At 44.6% G+C, this 24,837-nt stretch overlaps 1 protein-coding gene across 1 annotated transcript in view; it reads right to left on the bottom strand.

The window, feature by feature from the left end:
* MIER2 (MIER family member 2) overlaps positions 1–24,837 on the bottom strand; it is a 257,039-nt gene that overhangs the window by 45,587 nt on the left and 186,615 nt on the right. Inside the window, exons 8-9 of the mRNA XM_029613549.1 lie at positions 11,891–12,064; positions 10,242–10,323 (exon numbers count right to left, since the gene is read on the bottom strand). Coding sequence (XP_029469409.1) covers positions 10,242–10,323; positions 11,891–12,064 — 256 coding nt within the window. The remainder of the gene's footprint in view (positions 1–10,241; positions 10,324–11,890; positions 12,065–24,837) is intronic.

Here is a 24,837-nt window from a genome sequence, read left to right as displayed (position 1 = left end):
TAGGGACAATGTGCTTTCCAACATACAAGCATGCACAACATCTTAGCTGCTCTGCAAGCAGGCTGCACAGCTCTGTCCTTAGCCCTTGCTCACTCTATGCATCCTCGAGCCACTGATCTCAGACACTTACTGAATGCACTAGCAGACCTTCTCCACATAGGTGGCCATCCTGTCGAATGGTCTTCGACATGTGTAGCGAGGAAAATCTTCTAACGTGCAGGTCAACCAAACCTGCCCTTTGCTTCCGAATCGAACCATGGGTGCACAGATTCTACTACCTACACATGTTTCCAATGCTTCCCATACTTCATACCCAAAACTATCGTGAACCTACAATGGGACAGAGGAACAATAATCCTCTTAGCCCTATACTGGCCTCGACAAGTATGATTTCCCATATTCTTCGACCTCTAGATCACAGACCAATTCGCCTGGGCACAGCGCCCACTCTCGTAACTCGGAATCAGGACAAGTTGTGTCATCCCAACCTAACAACTCTTGCCCTGACAGCTTGAATGTTGCAATTCTCCAACCACTTAATCTTTCAACACAAGTCTCTAAAGTTCTCGTAGCTTCATGAAAGCCTTCCGCACGTAAACCTTACCACTTTTGGTGGTCTAGATTTACCAAGTGGTGCACACAAACAGGTTTTCACCTTTTTTCTTGCCCCACTCCTGTACTAGATTACCTATATCACCTTTTGGATTCTGGTCTCCAGTCATCCTCTGTAAGGGTACACCTAAGTGCCATAGCAGCATACCACAAGGAAAAAGGGTATACGCCAATAACAGCGTAACCCCTAGTATGTCGGGTTATGAGAGGCTTACTTCACCTTAAGCCTCCCATTCGACCACTGGTCATTAAATGGGACCTAAGTGTAATACATTCCTGCGACAAGAAATTTCTTACATAAAAAGTATTTTTTTTAGTAGCCATTACATCGACTAGGAGGGTCACTGAGTTGCAACCGCTCATCACATACTCATCCTACATAAGGTTCCTGCATGACACAGTAGTCCTTTGCACTCACCCAAATCCCTACCAAAAGTAGTCACAGATTTTCACTTAATCAATCAATACTCTTGCCTACTTTCTTTTCAAGACCTCTCTCTAGCCAAGAAGACAGAGTCTTATAGACCTTAGACTGAGAGCGTGTACTAGCTTTTTACCTGAACCGCACGGCGGTCCATAGGACATCCAATCAACTCTTTGTTTCTTTTCACAAAAAAAAAAAATAATAATAATAATAATAATGCATAAATAAACAAATAAATAAATAAACCAAGAGTCGCGGTAGTAAAACTGACTCTCTCCTACTAACAGACTATCGAAATCTTGTTATGAAAAAGCAAAGTTCCTCTCCAAGGGCGAGTAAAAGCACACGTAGTAACAGCTATGTCTACATCAGTAGTACACTATCGTCCAGTGCCCATTATTAACATATGTAAAGCTGCAACATGGAGTTCCCTTCACACCTTTGCAGCTCATTATTGCTTGGGCAAAGAAGAACGACAAGATTCGGCCTTTAGACAATCTGTCTTACAGAACTTGTTTCCAATATATTCCCAACTCCTTCTACATCCAACCTGCTGTGATTTTGGCTTCCTCATTTTTACCAACAATACTGCAATGTTGATTCACTACAAAATGACTCAGCCTCTAGCTTGCTAATCACCCATATGTGAGGACTAGCATCCTGCTTGTCCTGGGATAAAGCAAAATTGCTTACCTTGTAATAGGTGTTATCCCAGGACAGCAGGATGTAGTCCTCACAGAACCCACCCGCCACCCCGCGGAGTTGGGTCCGATACGTTTTATTATTTTCTTTTATATTTTCGCTTACGCATAATGCTACAAACGAGACTGAAGGGAGACCCCTGTGGACGCAGGGATATAGCATGCTGAGCATGCTCAGTGCACTCACTGTGCCAGTGTCAGTCAAAGCTTTTTAGAAACTTTGACAAAGTTTTCCGTGATAGGGCTCCATTACGATTGTCACCCATATGTGAGGACTACATCCTGCTGTCCTGGGATAACACCTATTACAAGGTAAGCAATTTTGCTTTCTGCTTGCCCCGACTTCACTTATGATTCCTACAGGGGGCTTATGTTCCTAAAGGGACCAACATATTCACCCTTTAACACCAAAGGACAGGTTTCAAATGAAATAAAACAGAACCCCTGTTTGTGATACATTCCTTCATTCCTTATGAGTGAGCCCTCTTTCAGCTGCCTCCTAACTAATTAACACGGGCAACAAATGCCTTCACAAAACAGTATAAATTTTAAATCGGCTTCTTTTTGGACCCAAGAGACTTGGTCCTCTAAAAACAAAAAATATATATACATGCATATGCACCCCACCAATCGCTGAAGTAGCTTAGAACATATGCACGTGCTCAATGACATATGCACATAACATCAGAAAACACGCATAAAGTCCACTGCAAGAAACTGGATACAGAGGCTATTCGCTCCATAATATATGTATGTGGGAGGATAAGCCTTTAATTAGTAGACCCAGTATATGTGCAGATACTGTGCCCAGATGATTGTAATTCTTTGTTTTATCCATTTTTTAGTTCTTCTGTTTTATTTTGCTGCCACTGTTAATGTTGTAATTGATTATTAATGTACTTAATTGTAAACTGCCTTGATCCTTGGATAAAGCAGAGTTGCTTACCTGTAACAGGGGTTCTCCTAGAACAGCAGGTTGTTAGTCCTCACATGTGGGTAACATCAGATGGAACCCGGCACAGAAAACCTTTGTTAAAGTTTCTAGAAACTTTGACTGGCACACTGAGCATGCCCAGCATGCCACTATCCATGTGGGGTCCCTCTTCAGTCTTGTAATATAGAATTCAAGAGCTAAAAAATAAAACAAACACGGGAGAACTCAATTCCACAGGGTGGTAAGTGTATTTCCTGAGGACTAAGATCCTGCTGTCCTAGGAGAACATTTGTTACAGGTAAGCAACTCTGTTTCTCCTAGGACAAGCAGGATGGTTGTCCTCACATGTGAGTGCATACCAAGCTACAGGCTGCTCCCGGATACAACAATGACAACAGCCCCTAACTGGGTACCAACAGGCACAAGAAACTATGGTACTGTTGGTAACAGAGGGAGGCAGCCTGAACTCTAACACTGGGCCCTAGGTAGAGAGAGTTGGGTTTAAGGCTGGAAGAGAATGAGAAGGACATATTGGCTGAAACTACTGTTGTGCCGACCATCATTGTCCAAGCAGTAGTGAGCAGAGAATGTTTGTAAGGAACTCTACGTCGCAGCCCTGCAGATTTCGGCGATGAGAACCACCCTCAAGAGGGCTACAGATGCCGCCATAGCTCTTACAGAATGAGCCTTGACATGGCCTCCAAGCTGAAGGCCCGCTTGTACATAGCCGAAAGAGATACAATCTGCCAGCCAGTTGACAGAGTTTGCTGGCCCACTGCAACTCCCAGTCTATTCTTGTCAAAAGAGATGACGAGTTGTGTGGACTACCTGTGTTCTGCTGTGCATCCTAGATAGAAAGCTAAGGCCCTCTTGCAATCCAAACTGCAGAGCCCATTTGTCCTGGTGTGAATGAGGCCTTGGAAAGAAAGTGGGCAGAATGATTGATTGAGATGAAAAACAGTTACCACCTTAGGCAGAAGCTTAGGATGTGTATGCAGAACAACCCTATCATGAAAGAATTTCATGTAGGGTGGATACATAACCAAAGCCTGAAGCTCACTAACCCTGCGTGCCGAAGTGACTGCCACCTGGAAGAGAACCTGAAGTTTGCAGGAGCACAGAGGCTCGAAAGCTGGGCCAGTACAATGCTGAGGTCCCAGGAAACAATGGGAGGCCGGAGGGGAGGCTTCAGCTGAAGCAGACCCCACATAAACCACCTTACTATAAGCTGCACAGAGGTGGACGTACCAGCAACACCCTGATGGTAAGCGCTGATAGCATTCAGGTGTACCGTGACTGAATTGGTTTTCAATCCAGCCTCTGAGAGGTGCCACAGATAGTCCAGCAACTTCGGAGTGGGACAGGCGAATAGATCCAAGCCATGACCCTCGCACCAGACGGAGAACCTCTTCCACTTTAGCCTGTAAGACTTCCTGGTGGAAGGCTTCCTGGAAGCAACCAGCACCCCTGACATGTCATCAAGAGAGGTCAAGGGACTGCAGGACTAGCCTCTCAACATCCAGGCCATGTTTGGATGGTGCAGCCTGCCCTGATCTGGAGTAATCAGATATGGGGAGGTCCCCAGACTGATCGGGCCTCTGATCAACAGGTTCCACAGGAGCAGGAACCAGACCTGTCTTGGCCAATAAGGAACCACCAGGATCATGGTCCCCTTGTCTTGCTGGAGCTTCAAGAGAGTCTTCATTACCAGCGGAAGCGGAGGATACGCATATAGAATGCCCGTGCCCCAATGGCAGGCAAAGACATCCGAGGCTGGAAGTCCATCTGCCCTGAACAGGGAGCAAAAATGGCTCACTTTACTGTTGCAAGGGGAGGCAAAGAGGTCCATATCCGGGGTTCCCCACAGGAGGAAGATCCGGTCTGCTACTGTTGGATCCAGCGCCCACTTGTGCGGTAGGAACGCTTGACTCAGGCAGTCTACAACCACATTCTTTGTCCCTGCTAGGTACACTGCTCGTAGGAGCATGCCTTGCGATAGAGCCCAGGCCCATATCTGCACCATCTTTGACAGAGGAGGAACGAACCAGGGCCCTCCTGTTTGTTTATGTACTACATCGCCACCTGATTGTCTGTCTGGATCAGGAACATTTTATGGGACAAACGATCCCAAAATGCTCAAAGAGTGTAGCGGATCACCCGAAACTCCAGGAAGTTGATCTGGCACTGAGATTCTTGAGCTGACCAATGACCTTGCGTATGGAGGCTGTCCACATGCGCCCACACCCAAGGGGGATTCATCGGTGGTTAGTACGACCTGGGTTGAAGGAACTTGAAATGGACCCCTGCACCAGATTGCACAGATCCTCCCACCAGGACAGGGAGACCTGGAGAGGCTGTGTAATGTAGATACGCACACTGAGGTCCTGGGTCGCCTGCATCCACTGACTGCAGCGTCCACTGCGCTTTGCACATGCACAGACGGGCCAAGGGGGTAACATGGATAGCTGCTGCTATGTGACTCAGAAGGTGAGCTGAATCCTGCTGGCGTCGGCAGACCAAACTCGCAAGGGCTGATAAGGTAAGCGTTCGATCGTGGGGCAGAATCACCCTGGCTTGAACTGTGTCCAGTCTGGCCCCGATGAATCCCAGGCATAGCGTTGGGATGAGATGGGACTTGGGGTAATTGATGACAAACCCCAGAGACTGCAGCACCTCAATGGTCAGATTGAGAGTGTGTAGTGCACTCTGTTGAGAGGCGCTCTTGACTAGCCAGTCTAGGTAGGGGAGCACATGCACCCCCTGATGGCAGAGGTGTGCCCCCACAACCGCCAGGCACTTGGTGAAAACCCGTAGGGCTGACTAAGGCTGATTGGCAACACTCTGTACTGGAAGTGTTCCCTGCCCATAATGAATCTGAGATACTTCTTGTGACCAGGGAAGATCTCGATGTGGGCGTAGGCATCTTTTAAGTTAAGGGAGCACAGCCAGTCTCCTCTTTGCAGGAGTGGGATGAGGGTGCCCAAGGAGACCATCTTGAACTTTTCTCTTTGAAGAAATTTGTTCAAGGCTCTTGGTTTGAAAATAGGGCAGAGGCCCCCTGTTCTCTTTGGTATCAGGAAATACTGAGAGTAGAACTCTCCCCGCTGGCACAGAGGTACAGACTCGACCACTCCCGCTGTTAGAAGGGCAGAGAGCTCTGTCAAAAGTGTTTCCTGATGAGTGGACGAGACCCACGATGGACATGGGGGAGAGTCTGCGGGAACATCCCTGAAGTTTAGCCGGTACTCTCATTGAATGATGGTCAGAGATAACATGGGGCCACTGGTCCACAAAAAGACGCAGCCTGCTCCCAACCGGAGGTCAGGGCGTCAAGGGTACGGCAGTCTGGCTCATGCTCCCTTGCTCCCAGCCAAAACCCCGTAGTGGGGCTCTGATGGGGGGCCGGCTGATTCCCGGGGACCCTCTGTTGCCTGGAGCAATCCCAGGAAGCTGCGTGTGGCGTGCGTGCCCTCGAGGCAGGAGGGTAATATTTTCTCTGGTGATAGGACTTCCTAGAGCTCTGTTGTGAGGATTTTCTGACTGAAGATGGAGGGTCAGAAGTACTGGCTGAAAGGTGCCAAAAGGTCTTATTGTGGTCCTTCAACTGGGCCACCGTGTCTCCAAAGAGATTCTCCCCCATGCGGGGCAGATCTGTCAGCTTCTTTTGGACCTCCGGTCAAAGGTCCGAGGCACGGAGCCAGATCAACCTGCGGGTGCCAATGCCTGCTGCAGCCACCCTGACCATCGTCTCAAAAACATCGTAGGTGGATCTCATCTTGTGTTTACCTGCCTCTAGACCCTGCTGTACCACCGCCGAAAAAGTGTGATGCTGCTGTTGAGTCATGCGCTCCGATAGTTCCTGGACTTGCTTCTACAAGTTCCGGTTGTACTGGGTCGTATACAGTTGGTAGGAGGCAATGCGGGCGATGAGCTTAGTGCCTTGGTAGACCTTCCTACCCAGAGCATCCAGCGCTCTATGTTCCCGAACTGGAGGAGCAGAGGCATGAGGTGTGGGAGTGCTTGACTTTCTTGAGAGCAGACTCCACCACAACAGATTGATGTGGGAGGTGGCGCCTCTGAAACCCAAACGCTTGTTGCACTAGGTAAATCACGTCCGCCTTCCAATTGACCAGATCCTGAGGGTAGCTCCTTGAAAATGTCATGGACTGGGACAGCCACTATTTCCTTTGGAGCATCCACAAACTGGAGGACTTCCAGCATTTTGTGCCGGGTGTACTCCTCAGTGGGAAGCTAAAACAGGATGGCCTCAGCCATTGCCTGGACAAAGCCCGCAAAGGAAAGGTCTTCAGGGGAGGGGGGTATACGCCTCTCATCTGGCGGAGATGCTTCCGAGAGAAGGTCGTTTGAGGCATCTGAAGAGGACTCGGAGTTATCATCCCCCCACAGACCATATGGGGGCTCCTCCTTGCTAAGGTCCCCTGGGGACCGACGTGGAGGGTCCCTTCCCAAGCATCTTGGTTTGGGCACTGGGGGCATCAAGGGCATCGACGGCACCATGACCACCGATGGCCCGGGACCAGGATCGGGGAATCGCGGCCGCGGGACTAGCACCCCCACGGGTGCCATCGGCTGCATCGATTCTTCCTCCTCCTCAGACCCGATGATGGGAATTGCTCCGGAGGGGGGCATTGGTGGCTGCTGGGGCACCAATGGTATCCCGGGCACCAGTTGTGTCAGAAGTATGCCCAAAAAGACATCTAGACGCTCAAGCAGGGGTGCCAAGAGAGACAGTGCAGGCTCCGGCACGGGAACTGGTGCCGATGGCGGCTCGATACCCCGCAGGGCTCATAGCTCTGCTAGCTGAACCCTGTGATCCAACTCCTCTTGAAAGTCCGCTGTAGAAAAAATGGACTGAGGAGGCGGCGTCCCCAGAGCCTCCTTGGAGCCCTGAGGAGGCTCTTGTGGGGAACGTCTGGGGACTTCCAGGTCTGATAGAGGCCGAGGCTTCCTCTCCACGGGGTTGCTTCAGTGATGACATATGGCCGCCGATGCTGTACCTGTCCTGGTACCATGTGAAGATGGTGACTGGTGACTATGCTTGCGGGACTTCTCCAGTGCTCGGCCCGGTCCTTCCCCGGCACCAAGGAAGGCGAATATCCCCATGTCTTGGAATGCGACGAAACTGGAGATGGCCTATCTCCAGCCCTTCTCTTGAGGGTCCTGATAGAGGAGTGGAGAGGGACAGCGTATCTAGCAGCTCCATGCGACCTCCCGGTGTCAACTCCCCCGAAGCTGGAATAGATGGATCAGACTTTTTGGACCCAAAAAGCTACTCCATTTTATCCAGCCAGGCACAGCGCCCTTTAAGGGTCATCTGATCACAGAGACCGCACCCCCAGATGTTGTGTGATGCCATCTCATCAGTAACAGACATGGTCCGTGGGCACTGGGGGCAACATAGAAAACCAGTCGCTGCCATAAAAAACAGCCGACAAGAGGTCGATGGCTGGCAGCCATGGAGGAACAACACACCAGGAATTGACTGCAATAACCTACCGTGCCGCAGGAAGGACACCAACCGGTGGAAAAGGGACCCGGTGCAGAAACAGTTGAAAAAAACGACAACAAGACTTTGAAAAATGAAAGGAAGAGCAGAACTCCACTACCGCATGGCAAATGCTTCGTCGAAAAAAAAAGAGACTGAAGAGGGACCCCCACGTGGAAATGCAGATAATGGCATGCTGGGCTCCATCTGATGATGTCACCCACATGTGAGGACTACCATCCTGCTTGTCCTAGGAGAAGGTGGCATATAAAGTTTTAAAATAAATACAAATTATGGCCGCTGGATGACTTGGGACCATGAGACTGCAAAGAGTGGAGATGTGAGTTGGCCTGGAGCAGTGAACCGCAGAGGGATGATGGCTTCTACCCATCGTGGGTCTTGAAGAATTGCATGAGGAAGGTGGCCTGGAATAGACAGCTGCAGGGCCTGAGGAATACAGGGTGCTTGAGAGATGGATAAGAGGAGGGGAAAATTGGAGGAGCGAATGGATTGAGCAGGGTGAATGAGGAAGAGGGGTTGAGATAATTGGAATTGGGTGTGGGGTTGCAGAGAAGAGAGTGCTGGATTTGGGGCAGGGTGGAATGTAGGAAAGAGAATGCAGGATGTGGGTAGGGCAGAGGAGAAAGATGAGAGTTTGGGAAGGGTGGGTGGGAGGAGGGGATGACAGCATATACTTCTGTTCTCATTTTAATGTTAGAATTCCACCCTCTCTTTCCTCCAAAAATACATTTCCTGATGAGCCTTGAAATCTATACAATTTTTTAAATCAAACTTAAAAACTCTGGATTCCTATACTATCTGTCCCCTTCTATCCTTAACATTCATTATTTTCCATAAGCTTCTGCAGCTTTAACTGAACATGATAGAAACAGGCCACTTTTGTTCCTGCATTTGTATTATCTCCCCTGGTCTTTAGTAATCAGTTTCTTAATTGCTCTAGTACAAAAGTATTGTAATCTTCTTTCAGCAAATCCATCTCTGGCTTTTGTGCTGTTTGATTTTCTATAAATTGTTCTTCCAAATTATTATTTCTCTCCAACTGAACTTTTCCAAGAATCTTCTTTTATGTGAAGCTTGATAAGCAATTATACCCATAACAGTAACCTTCATTAATTTAAAAAAATAAAAAAAACAACCTACTGAATGTATTCCAGCTGTGATATACTTACAGAATTCCTCTGTTTAGACTAACATTTTTCAGACTTTATCGTTCAGTTGATGTTTACATTTCTACAAGGATCTACGATATCCAGTAACAATTCCATATCCACAATTATGGGGGAATGATCAGAGGCTCCTTTAAACATATATTGTATTCAATAACATAACTGATAGCCTTTTTGTCTTGCTAAATTCGGACTTACTGTACAAATGGCAGGATCTGAAAATCCTGCTGTACCAACTGGCTCAGAGATAACCAGATAACTTATCTGGATAGTGTGGGAGCAGGGTGGGGGTGTTCTGGGTTGGGGAGGTGCCAGGGTGGAGACGACTGTCTAGCTAAGTTAGCTGGATAAATGCCAATTTTCTGCATTATCTGGCTAACACAGCTGGATAATTTTAGGACTGCCAAATTGTTGAATATCCCTGCAAAATTAGCCGGATAAGCTTATCCGGCTAATTTTGCTAGCCTGCCAGTGGCTGAATATGGAACTTATAAGTGCCTAGTCATTATCAATATTCCCATTTTTTACTAATGTTTCTGCCCGGTATGACAGATTGAGATGTCTTGAGTACCCAAGGGACATAACACCCATGCTACCCATTTGCTCCTGCAACTTGCCAATCAACATGCCAAACATACATTAAATTAAACAAAAACAAACACACACAAGATATATAATAAGATTGTGTCATTTTTTAAAATTTGGTACTTTTAACTGTTCACTATTTCAAATTAACTTGGAAAGTCAAGATCATGCTTGCAGGAGTTTTCTAAAATAAAAATACTTGAAAACTTTAGGAGTATTTCCCTTGAGAGTCCTATTCTTGAACAATTATTTACTATACAGTACATACTGGCATCTTGAAAGTCATCCTCACCTCTGATGACTTTGACATTGAATCGTAACCTTCGAAGTGCTTCTTCAGTATTGAAACTACATTTAACAAGTTCGTAGAGAGCCTGTGGGACATAAATAAATGTCTGTAGTTTACTTGTTTAAAACATCTCTAAGTGGCTTACAATTCAAAAATCCATAATCAATTACAAATAAAACATACAACTAAAAAAAACAAAACAGACTGGACTATGCCATCATATCTTGTACATTACAAACAGTCAAGTCTTCAGATGATCTCAGCAAAAGGCAATTGAAACAAATGTCTTCAGCATTTTCTTCAAAGACTTTCTACAGTTTAATTGTAAAGTCTCTGGTAAGGAGTTCCACAGTTCATGGTCGGCTACAGAAAAAGCCTGTTCGCAGGTCTCAGAAAGCACGCATAGGGGTAGATTTTCAAAGGGTTACGCACGTAATATATGCGCCTAACCCCCGAAAACCTACCCCTGCGCCCGCCGAGCCTATTTTGCATAGGCTCGGAGGTGCGCGCAAGCCCTGTGACGATCGTATGTCCCGGGCTTTCAAAAATGGGCAGTCCAGGGGTGGGGCGGTCCCGAGTCCTCTGGCACAGCGGCCGTGCCGGAGGTTCGCGAGCCGGCAGCTGGCCAGCATGCGCAACTTACGCCTGCCAGAGGCAGGCATAACTCAGCGAAATAAGGTGTGGGGGGGGGGAGATTTAGGTAGGGCTGGGGGGTGGGAGCTAAAAAAAAGTTTCCTCCAAGGCCGCTCTGATTTCAGAGCGGCTTTGGAGGGAATGGGGAAAACCATCGGGGCTCCCCTTGGGCTCGGTGCGTGCAAGGTGCACAAGTGTGCACCCCCTTGCGCATGCCGACCCCGGATTTTGTAACATGCGCGCGGCAGCGTGTGCTTGTTATAAAATCAGGTGTACATTTGTGCACGCCGGGTAGCACGGACAAATGTACCTTGCGCGCGTAGGATTTAAAATCGGCCCCATAATGAACAGAAGGCATGTCAAAGAGACCTCTTTGAGACAATCTCTATTTTCTTAATGGGTTATAAACATGCAGCATAGAATTCATCAATGGGAATGCATAGCAACAAATCTCTACCTGGAAAACATTACCTGCTTGCTCTTCTCTGAATGGCGGGGAAGCAACCCAGTGAGGCAAAATTCCTGTATAATACTGCACAGACCACCAAGTGAAATAACATAGCCTCTTCATGTTAACAGAAACTCTCATAAACCTACCACCAAGAACACTGCTCAAGACTTTAATGTTACAATGTCGAAAACAATAAAAAGGAAGAAAATAAATACTTTTTGAAGCTGTATTGCCATACACATATTTACAGTTTTTAAAATTTTTATTTAGATTTATATTCTGCTTTTCAGCACTTCAAAGCAAATTACAATCAGGTGTTGTAGTTATTTTCCTATCCCCAGAGGGGTTACAATCTAGGGGCCTGATTCATCAAGGTATTTTCCCATAGACACAGAATGGGAGAAAAGCCTTAGAGAATCAGGCAGTAAGTTTGTACCTTATTAGCATATTCTTTTTCTCAAGTTCTGATAAAAAACATTCTCTGAATCCCAAAGTCCTTGCTAGGATCTCTACAAACACTGAAATGACACATTCTCATTGTGCTTTGTGGTAGCCGACTGAGGCTCACCTGCTCATTGTCTTTCACTGCTTCCTCGCTTGGCAGATTTTCTCTGGAGATTTCATCCCACCTCCGCTTAGCTGCTTTGTATAGGAACTCTTCCACTTCCCTCTCAGGAAGGATGTTCGGATCCCAAAGCAGCTGATCTTCATTCTCATAAGCTGAAGGAACAAAAGCATGAATCTGAAGAAAGGTTATTTAGTGGTCAACCCAACATAAGAAGTGCCATACTAGGTCAGACTAACCTCCACCATTGCCAGCATCCTGTCTCCAGCAGTGGCCAATCCCTAAAAGTAGATTCAGTTTCTTGCTGCTCACTCCCTATGACAAGTGACAATGGGTCTCCCTCAGTTACTTGGTTAATAACTATTTATGGACTTTTCTTCCATGAACTTGTCCAACCCCTTATTAAACCCAGTTATGCTAGTTGCTTTGACCACATCCTCTGGTAACAAATTCCACAGCTTGATTGTACTTTGAGTGAAAAACTGATTTCTCTGATTGGTTTTAAATCTGATGCCTATTAGCTTAAAGGAGTGCCCCCTAGTCCTAGTGTTATTTGAAGGAATAAATAAGTATTTACCTGTTCTATTCCACTCAGGATTTTGTAGAGCTTAGTCATATTCCCCCGTCATTGTCTCATCTCCAGGCTGAAGAGCCCTAACCTGTTTAGCCTTTCTTCATAAGGGAGCTGTTCCAACTTCTAACCATTGTTTTGCCCTTCTGTGTATCTTTTCTAACTCTGCTATATCCTTTTTGAGACAGGGCAACCAGAACTGCACACAGTACTCAAAGTGCATCCATATCATTGATCTATACAGAGGCATTATGATGTTCTCTGTTTTATTCATTTCTTACTGAATAATTCCTAGCATTCTGTTTGCTTTTTTGGCTGCCACTGCACACCGAGCTGAGGATTTCAACTGGCAATAATGATTCCTAGATCCTTTTCCTAAGTGGTTACTCCTGATGTGGAACCCATCATCATCAATCTAAAATTTGTTATTTTTCTCTATGTGTACTTTGTACTTGTCCACATTAAATGTTATCTGTCATTTAGATGCCTAGTTCTCCAGTCTCACAAGGTCCTGTAGATCTTCACAATCTGCCCGTGTTTTAAATATCCTGAATATTTTTGTGTCATATGAAAATCTGATCACTTCTCTTGTTGCTGCCCTTTTTAGATCATTAATGAATAAGTTGAACTACACTTACTGGGAAAATTGACCATTAAGTCCTACTCTTTTAGGGGCCGATGTAATAAGGTGCACAGAAGCTGCCACGGGTTTGTATGCATCTATATGCGCATTTGTACGTGTGTTTTCCCACGCAAAGCCCTATATGGGTATGCAATAAGGGTTTTATGTGCGGGAAAAAAAGTGCGTAAAAGTACGCACTAAGACCCGTGGTTTTTCTGCGCTTGTACATGCTAGTGGCATGTAAAGGAGGTGATTATCTATTCATGGGCAATGCAAGAAGCTAATCTAGCAGGGAGAGTGGGTTTTTAGTGCCTGGGTCAGGGCAGGAGTTAACAAAGCGCCAGTGTGGAGACTGGTGGGCTTTTGCAGGTCAGCCAAGTGGTGGACGGAACTGGTAGAGAGAAGGCAGCTTCTCAATGAGGCAGAATCGCCAATCTGCATTTCATGCTCTTGCCAGTGGTCAGAGTCCGATCATGAAAGGGTTAGATATTGCTCTACCCACCTTCACATCAACTTCTGGACCACTAATTTATCCTTTTTTTTTTTTTTTTTAAATCAATCGCAGATGTTCACATGCCAATGGGTGTCCACATGGGTTTCTGTGCGGATATCTGTGCATTTTACTACATAGGGCCATTAGCGTGCATTACAGCGAGTATGTTTGGTATGCGCAGATTCTATGCACAAATCAATTAGCATACGCGACTATTTCATCCCGTGCTTCCGCTGGTTTTTGCCACACGTGCCAAAAAAATCTGCGCAGAAAAATCAATGCGGATTTCAGCACAGGTCTTATTACATCGGCCTCTTAATCAGTTACCAATTCACAGTGAGACAACGCCTCCCATCCTGAGGAGTTTCTTATGAGGGACTCTGTCAAATACCTTCTGGAAATCCAAATCCAAATCCACTATACTGATTGACTCTCCTTTATCCTCATGCTTGTTTATGCCTTCAAATAATTTTAATAGGTTAGGAAGGCACAACTTACCTTTTTTAATTTCATGCTGGCTCTTTCCCATTAAATCATGTTTATCTATATGACCAGTAATTTTGTTCTTAATTATATTTTCTGAAATTTTCCAAGGCATCAATGTCAAGCTCACCGGTCAGTAGTTGCTCAAATCGCCCTTGAGCCCTTTTTGAAAATAGGTGTTATGTTTGTATCCTCCAGTCCTCAAGTATAGAGGCAAATTTGAATGATAGGTTACAGATTGCCAGTAATAGGTCTGCAGTTTCATATTAGAGTTCCTTTTGAACTCTGGGATGAACATCATCAGGTCCCAGTGATTTACCACCATTTAAGCTGTCAGTTTGCTCTAGCACTATTTCCAGATTCACACTGATTTGATTCAGCTCCTCTGTGTCATTAACTAGAAAAAAAATGGTTCAGATGTGAGTATCTCCCCATTATTTTCCTCTGTTGAAACTGAAGTGAAGAATTCATTTACATTTTTTGCTATGACCTTATCCTCAAACACCCCTTTTACTTCCCAGCTATCAATCCAACTGACTCCCTCGCAGGTTTTTTTTGTTTCTAATATACTTGAAAAGGTTTCTATTTAATTTTTGCTTCTTTGGAAAATCTCTCCTCAAATTTCCTCTTGGCCTGATTTAATAGTGTTTAACATTTAATTTGGCAGTACTTATGTGCCTTTCTATTTTCTTCATTAGGTCCTGCTTTCCCCTTCCCCCACCAGAAAGAGAAACAGCGGGATCCGACAGCACTGAGCACCTCCCCAGCTCACGGCCTGCCCACCGTCCACCCACCACACCTACTAAGATTACCATGCTGCCAACACCGAGGAGGTGAGAGAGCGGCACAGAGGCTCGAGCTGGCCACTAGCTCTGGGAGCCTGAAGACTGCGCTCCCCACCAGAAAGAGAAATAGCGGGACCAGGCAGCACCGAGCACTTCCCCAGCTTGCGGCCTGCCCACCACGCTGACCAAGATTACCACGCTGCCGACGCCATAGATGCTTGTGCCCTTGGTGCGTGCATGAAGGAACACAACAAAGGAGCCTGCCTCTTCATGCGTGCCTAATTAGCCCCTCTGACCCGCATAACCACTCGCTCCATGGAAAACTGAGTACAATATATCAGCTCCCCCATCCCATTTCCCTATCCCTGTAATCACAGGCCTGGGTCGTTATGGTGATGCAGCTAGCTTTCCAACAGTCGTTCCATACCCCACACACAAAAACTTTCACCAACATTAAGCTAACCAACATGCATCCGATTTCTGCAACTACTACCCTGTTCTTTATACTCATCAATGCACAATCTAATACGAAAAAATCCGCCTTCATCTACGACCTCCTTGGCTTGGTGAGGCCTTTGTGAGCTTATGACTTCTATGTGTCACCGAAACCTGGTTGAAAGACTAACACTCCAATTCTCAACCACTGCTACCCATCTATCTTCTCATACTTTCAAAGACCGAGAATAGGATGTAGAGGAGGAGGTCTGGCTGTATTTTTAAAATCCCACCTGAAATTTACTATGGTAGATGTCCCTATCTCTGCCCCACTTAAATTGCTATGTCTAAAATCCCAACATATCTGACCTACAGCCCTCCTGGGCTTCTTACCAAAAACGCTTTTCCCTCACAAAGCAATCCTTTTTGAGATAGGGCGACCAGAACTGCACACAGTACTCAAAGTGCATCCATATCATTGAACTATACAGAGGCATTAACAACAACTATAATCCTAAGCAACTTCAACTTTCACCAACCAGCCCTACATATTTCAGCCCCCACCAATATCATGTTCGATACACTTCTATCATGCGGTTGGAAGTAAATTATCTCCTCCCCCACGCACAAGAAAGGCAACTGCCTGGACCTAGTATTTGTTAACCCTTCGGGCTTTCACATAAATGATCTGAACATAAACATATCTGAAATTCTTTGGAGTGACCACTTCCTTATCAACTTCGCTCTCAAACCCAAATCTTGCAATCAAACAGACTTTAAAACAGACTCTCGATTCTGCCATCGGTTTGGTTACATACTTTCACCAAATTATTTATCTACATGTCGATATTACAATTTATATTCACTGTAACTTAAGCTTTGATCAGGCTGTTTATAACTTTGTTATGTTAAATTTGTTATGTTATTCCTATTCTTTTGCTCTCAGCTCTCCCCTCTATAAATCCCTGTTCATTGTAACTTTATCTTTCCAGTTAATTGGTTACCCCCTGTTTCGCTGTAAACCGGTACGATAAGACGCCAGTCTTGAGTATCGGTATATCAAAAGAATTTAAATAAAATAAATAAATAAATCAAATCTCCCTTGGAATTAGTACCACAACCATGAAACGAGGTTATGTAGACCCTATGTCTCTTGCATCCAACCTCACTCAGATTCCAGATAATATCCCCTCTAACTCACCTGAAGAACTCTTAGAACACCGGAACTCCTCCCTAACATCTACACTCAACAAACTTGCCCGTCTGAAACCACATTCTACAAAAAGAACAAAATCTGCACAATGGTACAATTCTAAACTCCAGACCCAAAAATGTGAGCTGAGAAAATACGAGCGAAAATATAGGAAAGACCCAGACAAATAAAACTCTATACTATGATAAATTGACATTGTATCAAGAGGCCATCACCGCTGCAAAAAATCCTACATCTACAAGAAACTGTTAGCCTCATGAAACAATCCCAGAGAACTATATACCTCTTTAAAGAATATAATCAATCCAAGCTCGACCTCCTTTACTCTTCCTCCCACCATCCTAGGGATGAACATTGCTGAGACATTCGCCACTTACTTCACCAACAAAACAGCAACTATCATTAGCGCATTAATTAATTCCACTTCTGATGAAGCCAACAATGATCCGAAAATTCAAGGCCCAACCTGGTAATGCTTTGACGACATCACAACATCGGATACCACTAAGATCACTGACAACTTGAAACCCCCTTAACCCATGCCATACATCCCTACTCAAATTGATCAAACTTGAGATTGCTCTGTCACTAAATTCATAAACTCATCACAACGTGACATCATCGCTGATATCATAAAACAAGCCTCAGTCTGACCCATAATCAAAAAAACCGACAGCAGATCCTACCATCACCTCCGATTACTGTCTGATATCCACCCTATTTTCATGGCCAAAGGACTAGAAACCGCAGTTCTCCACCAACTCTGTGACTTCACTGATTCAAATAATATCCTTAACCAATACCAGTTTGCATTCAGGAAGCACCATAGTACCAAATTACTACTGCTATCCAACTTTGATACAGTGAGACAGATTTGACCATGGCTCCTTGTTCCTCCTATGTCTACTCGACATCTCCACTGCATTTGACATGGTCAATCATTTCATCCTACTCTCAAGGCTGCGCTCCTTCGGGATAACTGGTTCGGTGCTAGCCTGGTTCTCATCATACCTTAGCAACAGGACACAAGTCCAAATTGACTCTTTTACCTCCTCACTGACACGGCTAAGCTCTGGAGTGCTCCAAGAGTCTGCTCTCTCTGCTGCATTATTTAATCTTTACCTAATTCCATTATGCTGCACCCTCATAACCTTGGAGTGCACTGACGATATTCAATTCTTTTTTCCTCTCAAGGAAACATGGGCCCTGACTGAATTTTTCCTCAACAATTGTCTTACAATGATCTAAAAATGGCTGCACAATAATAAATTGGCGCTTAACACATCTAAAACGGAAATCATCATGTTATCCCACCATCCAGTTGTCAGCATTCCAAACCATATCACTTTTGATTCCCATTCCATCTCCTAAAGTGTAAGGAATCTGGGAGTTATTATCGACCCCTCTCTTTCCATGCATAACCATATAAGAAAATATCACCAATTCCTTCTTCTACAAACTGTGTTTGTTACGCCATCTCAAGTCCCTTCTCGAATATTCAGATTTCAGGTTGGTCCTTCAATCCCTACTATTCTCAGGAATAGATTACTGCAACTCACTCTTGACAGGCCTACCTCTATATGATGCCTGCCCACTACAGATCATACAAAACTCGGCATCAAGACTCCTTACTAGCACTCCCATGTGCGATCATATCAATATAAGATGGCTATGATCATCCACTCCTCGATCCATAACTTAAACTCCCCACAGCAATCTTCAACAATAAAAATCCACGTCCCTTCTTGATAACTCAGATCATCTAATCAGATGCTTCTCTACCTACAAAACTCACTCATCTCGAGGAAAGCAGACAATATGCATTCTTCTCTGCCAGACCACTCCTATGGAACAGCTTACCAAAGGCAATAAGATGTCTCCAAGAAAGAACTTAAAGCCCTAAAAACTTTCCTCTTCAAGAGAACATTCCCCAACTGTGATGACAATGGACTACCCTCAACTTGTCCCCCTTCAAAGGATGCTACCTAGTCTTCTACTCCCCCCTCTGACCCCCTGGCACAACTGAACTCACTCCCTCGATGCTTGTTTATTTTCACCCAACCCCCTAAGATTTTGCATTGCCTGTTCCCTCCTTCTCTTTTTTTCTGTATATTTTTTATATTGTACCCCGCTCTGAACGTAGGAATGGCGGATAATACGTGCTTTTAAATAAATACATTTTTAAAGGATGCTTTTTTTTTGTCTTTGATGACATTTTTTATAGCACCATTTAGCCATGTTGGGGAGTGCTTTTGTGGGTTTTTTTCTTTTGATCTTTTTAATTTGTAGAATATATTTTGTTTGGGCTTCCAAAATACTGTTTTTAAATAGGCTGCATGCCTCATGTACTTTTTAACTCTTGTAACTTCTCCTTTTAGTTTTCTTCTAATTAGTTTTCTCATCTTATCATAGTCCCCCCTTTTAAAGTTATATATTATTGTGGCAGTTTGTTATTGCTCCAGTGACTATTTCAAATTTGGTTGCATTATGACCACTTTTGCCAAGTGGCTTCACAACGGTTACCTCTTGCACCAGATCCTGCATTCTGGTGAGAACTAGATCTAAGATAGTCTCCCTCTTGTTAATTTTAAGACTAGTTGCTCCATGAAGCAGTCATTTATGTGTCCAGAAATTTAATCGAGTCATCCCCAGATGAGACATTTACCTCAGCAATGTCAGGGTAATTGAAGTCTCCCATTATTATTGAATTTTCCATGCTTAGTGGCCTGTCTAATCTCTCCTAGCTTTTCACTGTCAGTTTCACCATCCTGATTGGATGAGGAATAGTAAACCCCCAACACTATTTCCTCCTTGTGCATGGAATTTCTAACCATAAAGAGTCCAGATTGCAGTTGCTCCTGCAGAATCCCTATTTTACTTGAATTGACGTATATAGCCACAACCACCTCTTCTATCTGCCCTGTCATTTTGATATATTTTGTATCCTTGTATCACTATGTTCCACTGGTTGGCCTTTTTCCACCAGGTCTCAGAAATGCCTATTATATCAGTGTCTTCTTCTAGTGCCATGCACTTTAACTCTCCCATCTTTAAAATGTGAATTTTCAAAAGTTGCGCATATAAAAAATAGCACTTACATGTGTGAAATAGCATATACGTGAATATATACTGTTTTATAAATCTCAACATACATATATAAATCAGGGTCCGCGAATAAATGTGCACACGTATAAAAGGTAGGCCACGGGTATTCCAGGGAGGGGCCAACATTTATGTAAGTTGCTATTTTATAAGCAATTTACGCATGCAAATTTGTCACCTTACTTGGGTATCTTTACTCCTGCTCAATATTTATTTATTTAAAATCATTTATATCCCGCACCATCAAAAAGATATCCAAACGGGTTACAATGTTGGGATTACTACCTGATAATCCCCTTTTCCTTAGTGTAGACCAGTGGTTCTCAACCCTGTCCTGGGGACCCCCCAGCCAGTCGGGTTTTCATGATATCCACAATGAATATGCATGAGAGAAAATTTGCATGCACTGCCTCCATAACATGCAAATTTTCTCATATGCATATTCATTGTGGATATCATGAAAACCCGACTGGCTGGGGGGTCCCCAGGACAGGGTTGAGAACCACTGGTGTAGACAGATGGACTCAGAACAAATGGGATAGTATCCACGTGCTAGCAGTTGGAGACGGATCTGACGTCAGCACGTGGGCGTATATATCCCCACAGGAAGCGTAGCTATTCAGTAATCTTCCTTGCAAAAGCTGTTATAGATGTGTGTACTGACGCTCAGTTAAAAAGTGAAACAGGATTCCCCTGACCGATTGATAGTAGCTGGAGACCGCCAGCATTCCCAACCGGAAGGCGTGGACACCTGGTAGAGTGTACGCCCTTATGGAAACAGATGACATGGCTTACCTTGAATCGGTGATACCCATGTACGCAGGCAGCTGGGCGGGATGCTGAGTCCATCTGTCTACACTAAGGAAAAGGGGATTATCAGGTAGTAATCCCAACATTTCCTGGCGTGTAGCCAGATGGACTCAGAACAAATGGGATGTACAAAAGCTTTACTCCCAGCCTGGGCGGGAGGCTGCCTGAGGCCCATGTAACACCGCCCTCACAAATGCCGAGTCCTCCCTGGCCTGGACATCCAGACGATAGAACCTGGAGAAGGTATGGAGGGAAGACCAAGTCGCCGCTTTACAGATTTCCGCAGGCGATAGCATCCTGGATTCTGCCCAAGATGCTGCTTGTGCTCTGGTAGAATGAGCCTTGACCTGTAGAGGCGGAGACTTCCCGGCCTCTACGTACGCTGCTCTGACAACTTCTTTAATCCAGCGGGCGATGGTGGGCCGCGAGGCCGCTTCACCTAGCTTCTTCCCGCTGTACAGGACGAACAGATGGTCCGTCTTTCGTAGGTCTTGTGTAAGTTCCAAGAAAAGAGAAAAAATTAAAGTAGTCTTGGAAAGCACGCTCAACTAGCGTGCAGGCACTCCAAACTGCTTTGGAGACGGAAATTACTGAATAGCTACGCTTCCTGTGGGGATATATACGCCCACGTGCTGATGTCAGATCCGTCTCCAACTGCTAGCACGTGGATACTATCCCATTTGTTCTGAGTCCATCTGGCTACACGCCAGGAAATTGAACTTTTAATAACTTATAGTAAAACAGATAAAAAAATACAAAAAATAAAAACAAATTAAAAATATTCAGAGACAAAAAAAACCTGGCAGTACCTCTGATGTCACACAGTTCTGAGGCGACAATACTAGGCTGAAGGGAAAATAGAAAACACATCCCAAATGACATACAGTATCAGCCACCAAAGATTATATAAAATTATTAAAGCTAAGGAAAATAGGTGGGTCTTTAACTGCTTACAAAATGCTGACAGAGAAGATTCTTCTCTCAACCTAGCAGGAAGTAAATTCCATAATTCTGGACCTGCCACATAGAAGATAATTTCCCTTGATTCATCTAATCTGACAAGTCTAAAGTAGGGAACATCTAAAAGGTTTGATTAGCATACTTTAAACTCATACCGGATGATAGATTTTTAAAAAAGAGTTAAAACAACTAGAGACAAAGACCGCACAATGCTTTAAAAATCAACATTAAAACATTGAACTTAAACCTCCAGACAATTGGAACCTAATGAATGCTAAATAAAAATATCTGGAGAAAGTGATCATTAACATCTTAAAAATGAAAAAATGACAAGGTGGGGGAACTGGGTGAAATGGGGGGTCTTCAAGAGCTGCAGATGGACTGGGTAAACTGGTACACTAGATGGTAAAACTGATTAGTTCATTGCCACACACATGTTGGAAAATCCTCCAACTTATGCATAATAAAAACGACTTGCGGGGTAAATGCGTCTAAATAATGTGTAAAATCTACTTGTGTTATCCCTTTAAAATTTGAAGTAGAAATATGCGGGTATATAATTTGCGCAAACTTGTCTTGTAAATTCTGACTTAACCGGCCTTGCCACTACATAGACGGACAAAATTTAGCCATATAAATAGTGACACTTAACTGGCTAAACAGCAGGTGCTACTTAGTCAGATAAGACTGAAAAGTACTACTTGTCCAACTAGCAGTTTTCTGACTTATCAGGCTATATAAGATAGCTGGCTAAGTCTAAAAAAGCATTACTTAACTGCATAAGTCTTAAAACACTACTTATCCCGCTAAGTTAGATAGCCGGATAAGTCTAAAAGTGCTACTTATCCAGCTATCTGATTTAGCCAGATATGTAGCACTCTAGACTTATCCAGCAAAGTAGCACTTGCTGCTTTGCCACCACTTAGCCAGATAAACTGGAGCTTATCTACTGGGGTAGATTTTATAATGCGTGTGCGGTTTCCAGCGCTCACACATGGACACATCGATTTTATAACATGCGTGCAACATGTTAAAAAATCAGATGGCCGCGCGCACATTTGCGCTGGATTTTATAATCTGTGCACGTGTGTGCGGGCAGCGTATGCAAGAGAGGGTGAATTTATGAAAACTCCGCATGGCGACGCAATCTCACCTTCCTCAGTTCCCTCCCAATCCACTCCAATTAATGATTCAATCATTAGGAATATAGGGAAGATCGCTTAATAATGAAGGAGCGGACTGGAAGGGAACTTCCCTAACACTCTGCCTAACCTTCCTTTCCCTTCTCCTCTCCTTCCCCACCCCCTAAACCTTACTTACCTGCCCTGAATTTTTTTTTTTATTTCATTACTTGCTGCTCCTCAGGAGCAGAAATAATTTATGCGTGCCGGTCGGCTGCCAGCAAGCACTTCCCCATGACAGCGGCTAATAGCCGCTGTCCTGGCTGACCTCCATCCTGCCCCGCCCCACCCCCTTTAACGAGGCCCGGCACTTGTGCGTGTACCGGGCTTTGCATGCATAGCTGGGCCCCTTTGAAAATTTTCTCGGCACATGCGAGGCCCGGGATTTATGCGCGCAGGCCTTTTAAAATCCAGCTGATTTTTTGCATACAGGTTATAAAATACTGTGGGAACTTTCGTGTACCCATACACACCCAAACATTTTTTTAAAGTTATTCTTTTAATTTTCAGACTTCTAGCATTTGCATAGACACCCTTCTTTCAATGTATATGACTCAGATAGCTTGTAATCAATTTTTTCCACTTCCTCATAGTCATGACAATCTATTTTCCCTTGTTTAAAAGTATCTTTTGTGGATACCATGCTCTGAAATGTGCACTCCTGAGTGACTGTTAGCTTCCTCCATAGTTTAGATTAAAAGTTGTTCTGTTTTCTTTATAAATTGTTAGTGCCAGCAGTCGGGTTCCACTTTTGTTAAGATGAAGCTCATCCCGCCAGAATAGGCTCTTCCTTTCCCAAAGACTTTCCTCAGTTCCTAATGAATCTAAAGCCATCTTCTCTGCACCACTGTCTCATCCACGCATTGAGACTCAGGAGCTCCGCCTACTTCTGGAGCCCTGCACATAGAATTGGTAGCATTTCTGGGAATGCTACCCTGTAAGTTCTGGATTTTAGATTATTTCTTAGAAGCGTAAATTTAGCCTCCAGAACCTCCCTCCTGCGTCTTCCTATGTCATTGGGGCCCAGATGGACCATGACAGCCAGCTCCTCCTCTGTCTAGGTGATGCATGAGGTTTGCCACCTTTGCACCTGGCAGGCAAGTTATTAAGCGATCATCCCTATATTCCTAATGATCGAATCAATAACAATTCCAGTCCTATCCCTGCCCTCCTGGACACACTGCTGTCAAGATGCATCCTCAGTGCCAAAGGATAACACTTCTTCTGGAATGCATGGCTCAGCTTCAGGAAAACGTCCTGCCACTGAAAGGTGCTGATCTCCTTTCTAGTTCCCTTACTTCTCCAAAGCAGCAGAAAAGCTGCTAGAATAGAAACGGAACAACTCTACTATATTCCTGACAGTCTCATTTATATAACTTTCTGTGTCACTCCATTCCTTATGATCCTGCTCCTCCAACCAAGCACAAGGGCTGTCAGTATGGAGGTGGGAGTGTTCTACTATGGTCCTGAAGGCACTCTCTATGTTCTTACCTGTCTGTCTCAGCTCCTCCAGATCAGCCACTATACCTTCCAGAAACTGCACTCATTCCCTGATTGCTAGGAGGTTCTGCACTGCGTACACATATACAATCTCTCTCTCGCTGGAAGATAATCATACATGTGGCACTCACTGCAGAAGACTGCATAGCCTTGATTTCACTGCTGGACTTCTGCCTCTTATGGTTTTTTTTTTAAACTATGGGATAAGAAATTTCCAAGCAACAAGAACAAGGATGTCATGGAGTTCAATCTAAAGTCAAACACAAGAGGTTAGTAAACTATGAGAGAAAGAGAAACTAATCACAGTTTGTCTTCTGCCAATGAGGATTCTTAGAGATGGGGAAGACCTGCCCACCACTAGATTGTGGAATGTATATATGAAAGCTTAGAGGGATGGGTGGGAGCTGAAGTAGGGTGAGTGGGTTTAAGAGTAAGATTCAAATTCCCAGAGGCAATTTAAAAGTAACCAGCCACCTCTGAGCAACTTTAAAAAAAAAAAGAAAAAAGAAAAAAATGTTTTAAATGTAGGCCTGGATTTAGGCATAGGCAACTGCTTCCAGCGCCAACTTTCTTAGGTGCTGGAGCATTGCCGCTGCCGCCTATGCTTAAACTCTTAAGTCTACTGCTGCACCGCCACTTCTTTTTTTTGCGGTGTCAGCACCAAAGGCAGCAATACAGACCAGGTAACAGAAGTCTATGCAGGAGGAGGCAGGCTGTTGAGAGTCCATCAGCGCAAAAGGGATATGGAAGGCCCCATGCTGATTTATCTTCCTGGTCTGTGCTGCTGCCATCAAA

This window comes from Rhinatrema bivittatum, chromosome 8 (assembly GCF_901001135.1).
Source record: "Rhinatrema bivittatum chromosome 8, aRhiBiv1.1, whole genome shotgun sequence".
In the NCBI taxonomy this organism is placed as follows: domain Eukaryota; kingdom Metazoa; phylum Chordata; class Amphibia; order Gymnophiona; family Rhinatrematidae; genus Rhinatrema; species Rhinatrema bivittatum.
The sequence above is the reverse complement of the archived record's forward strand: the minus strand, read 5'-3'. Positions and strand labels throughout refer to the sequence as shown.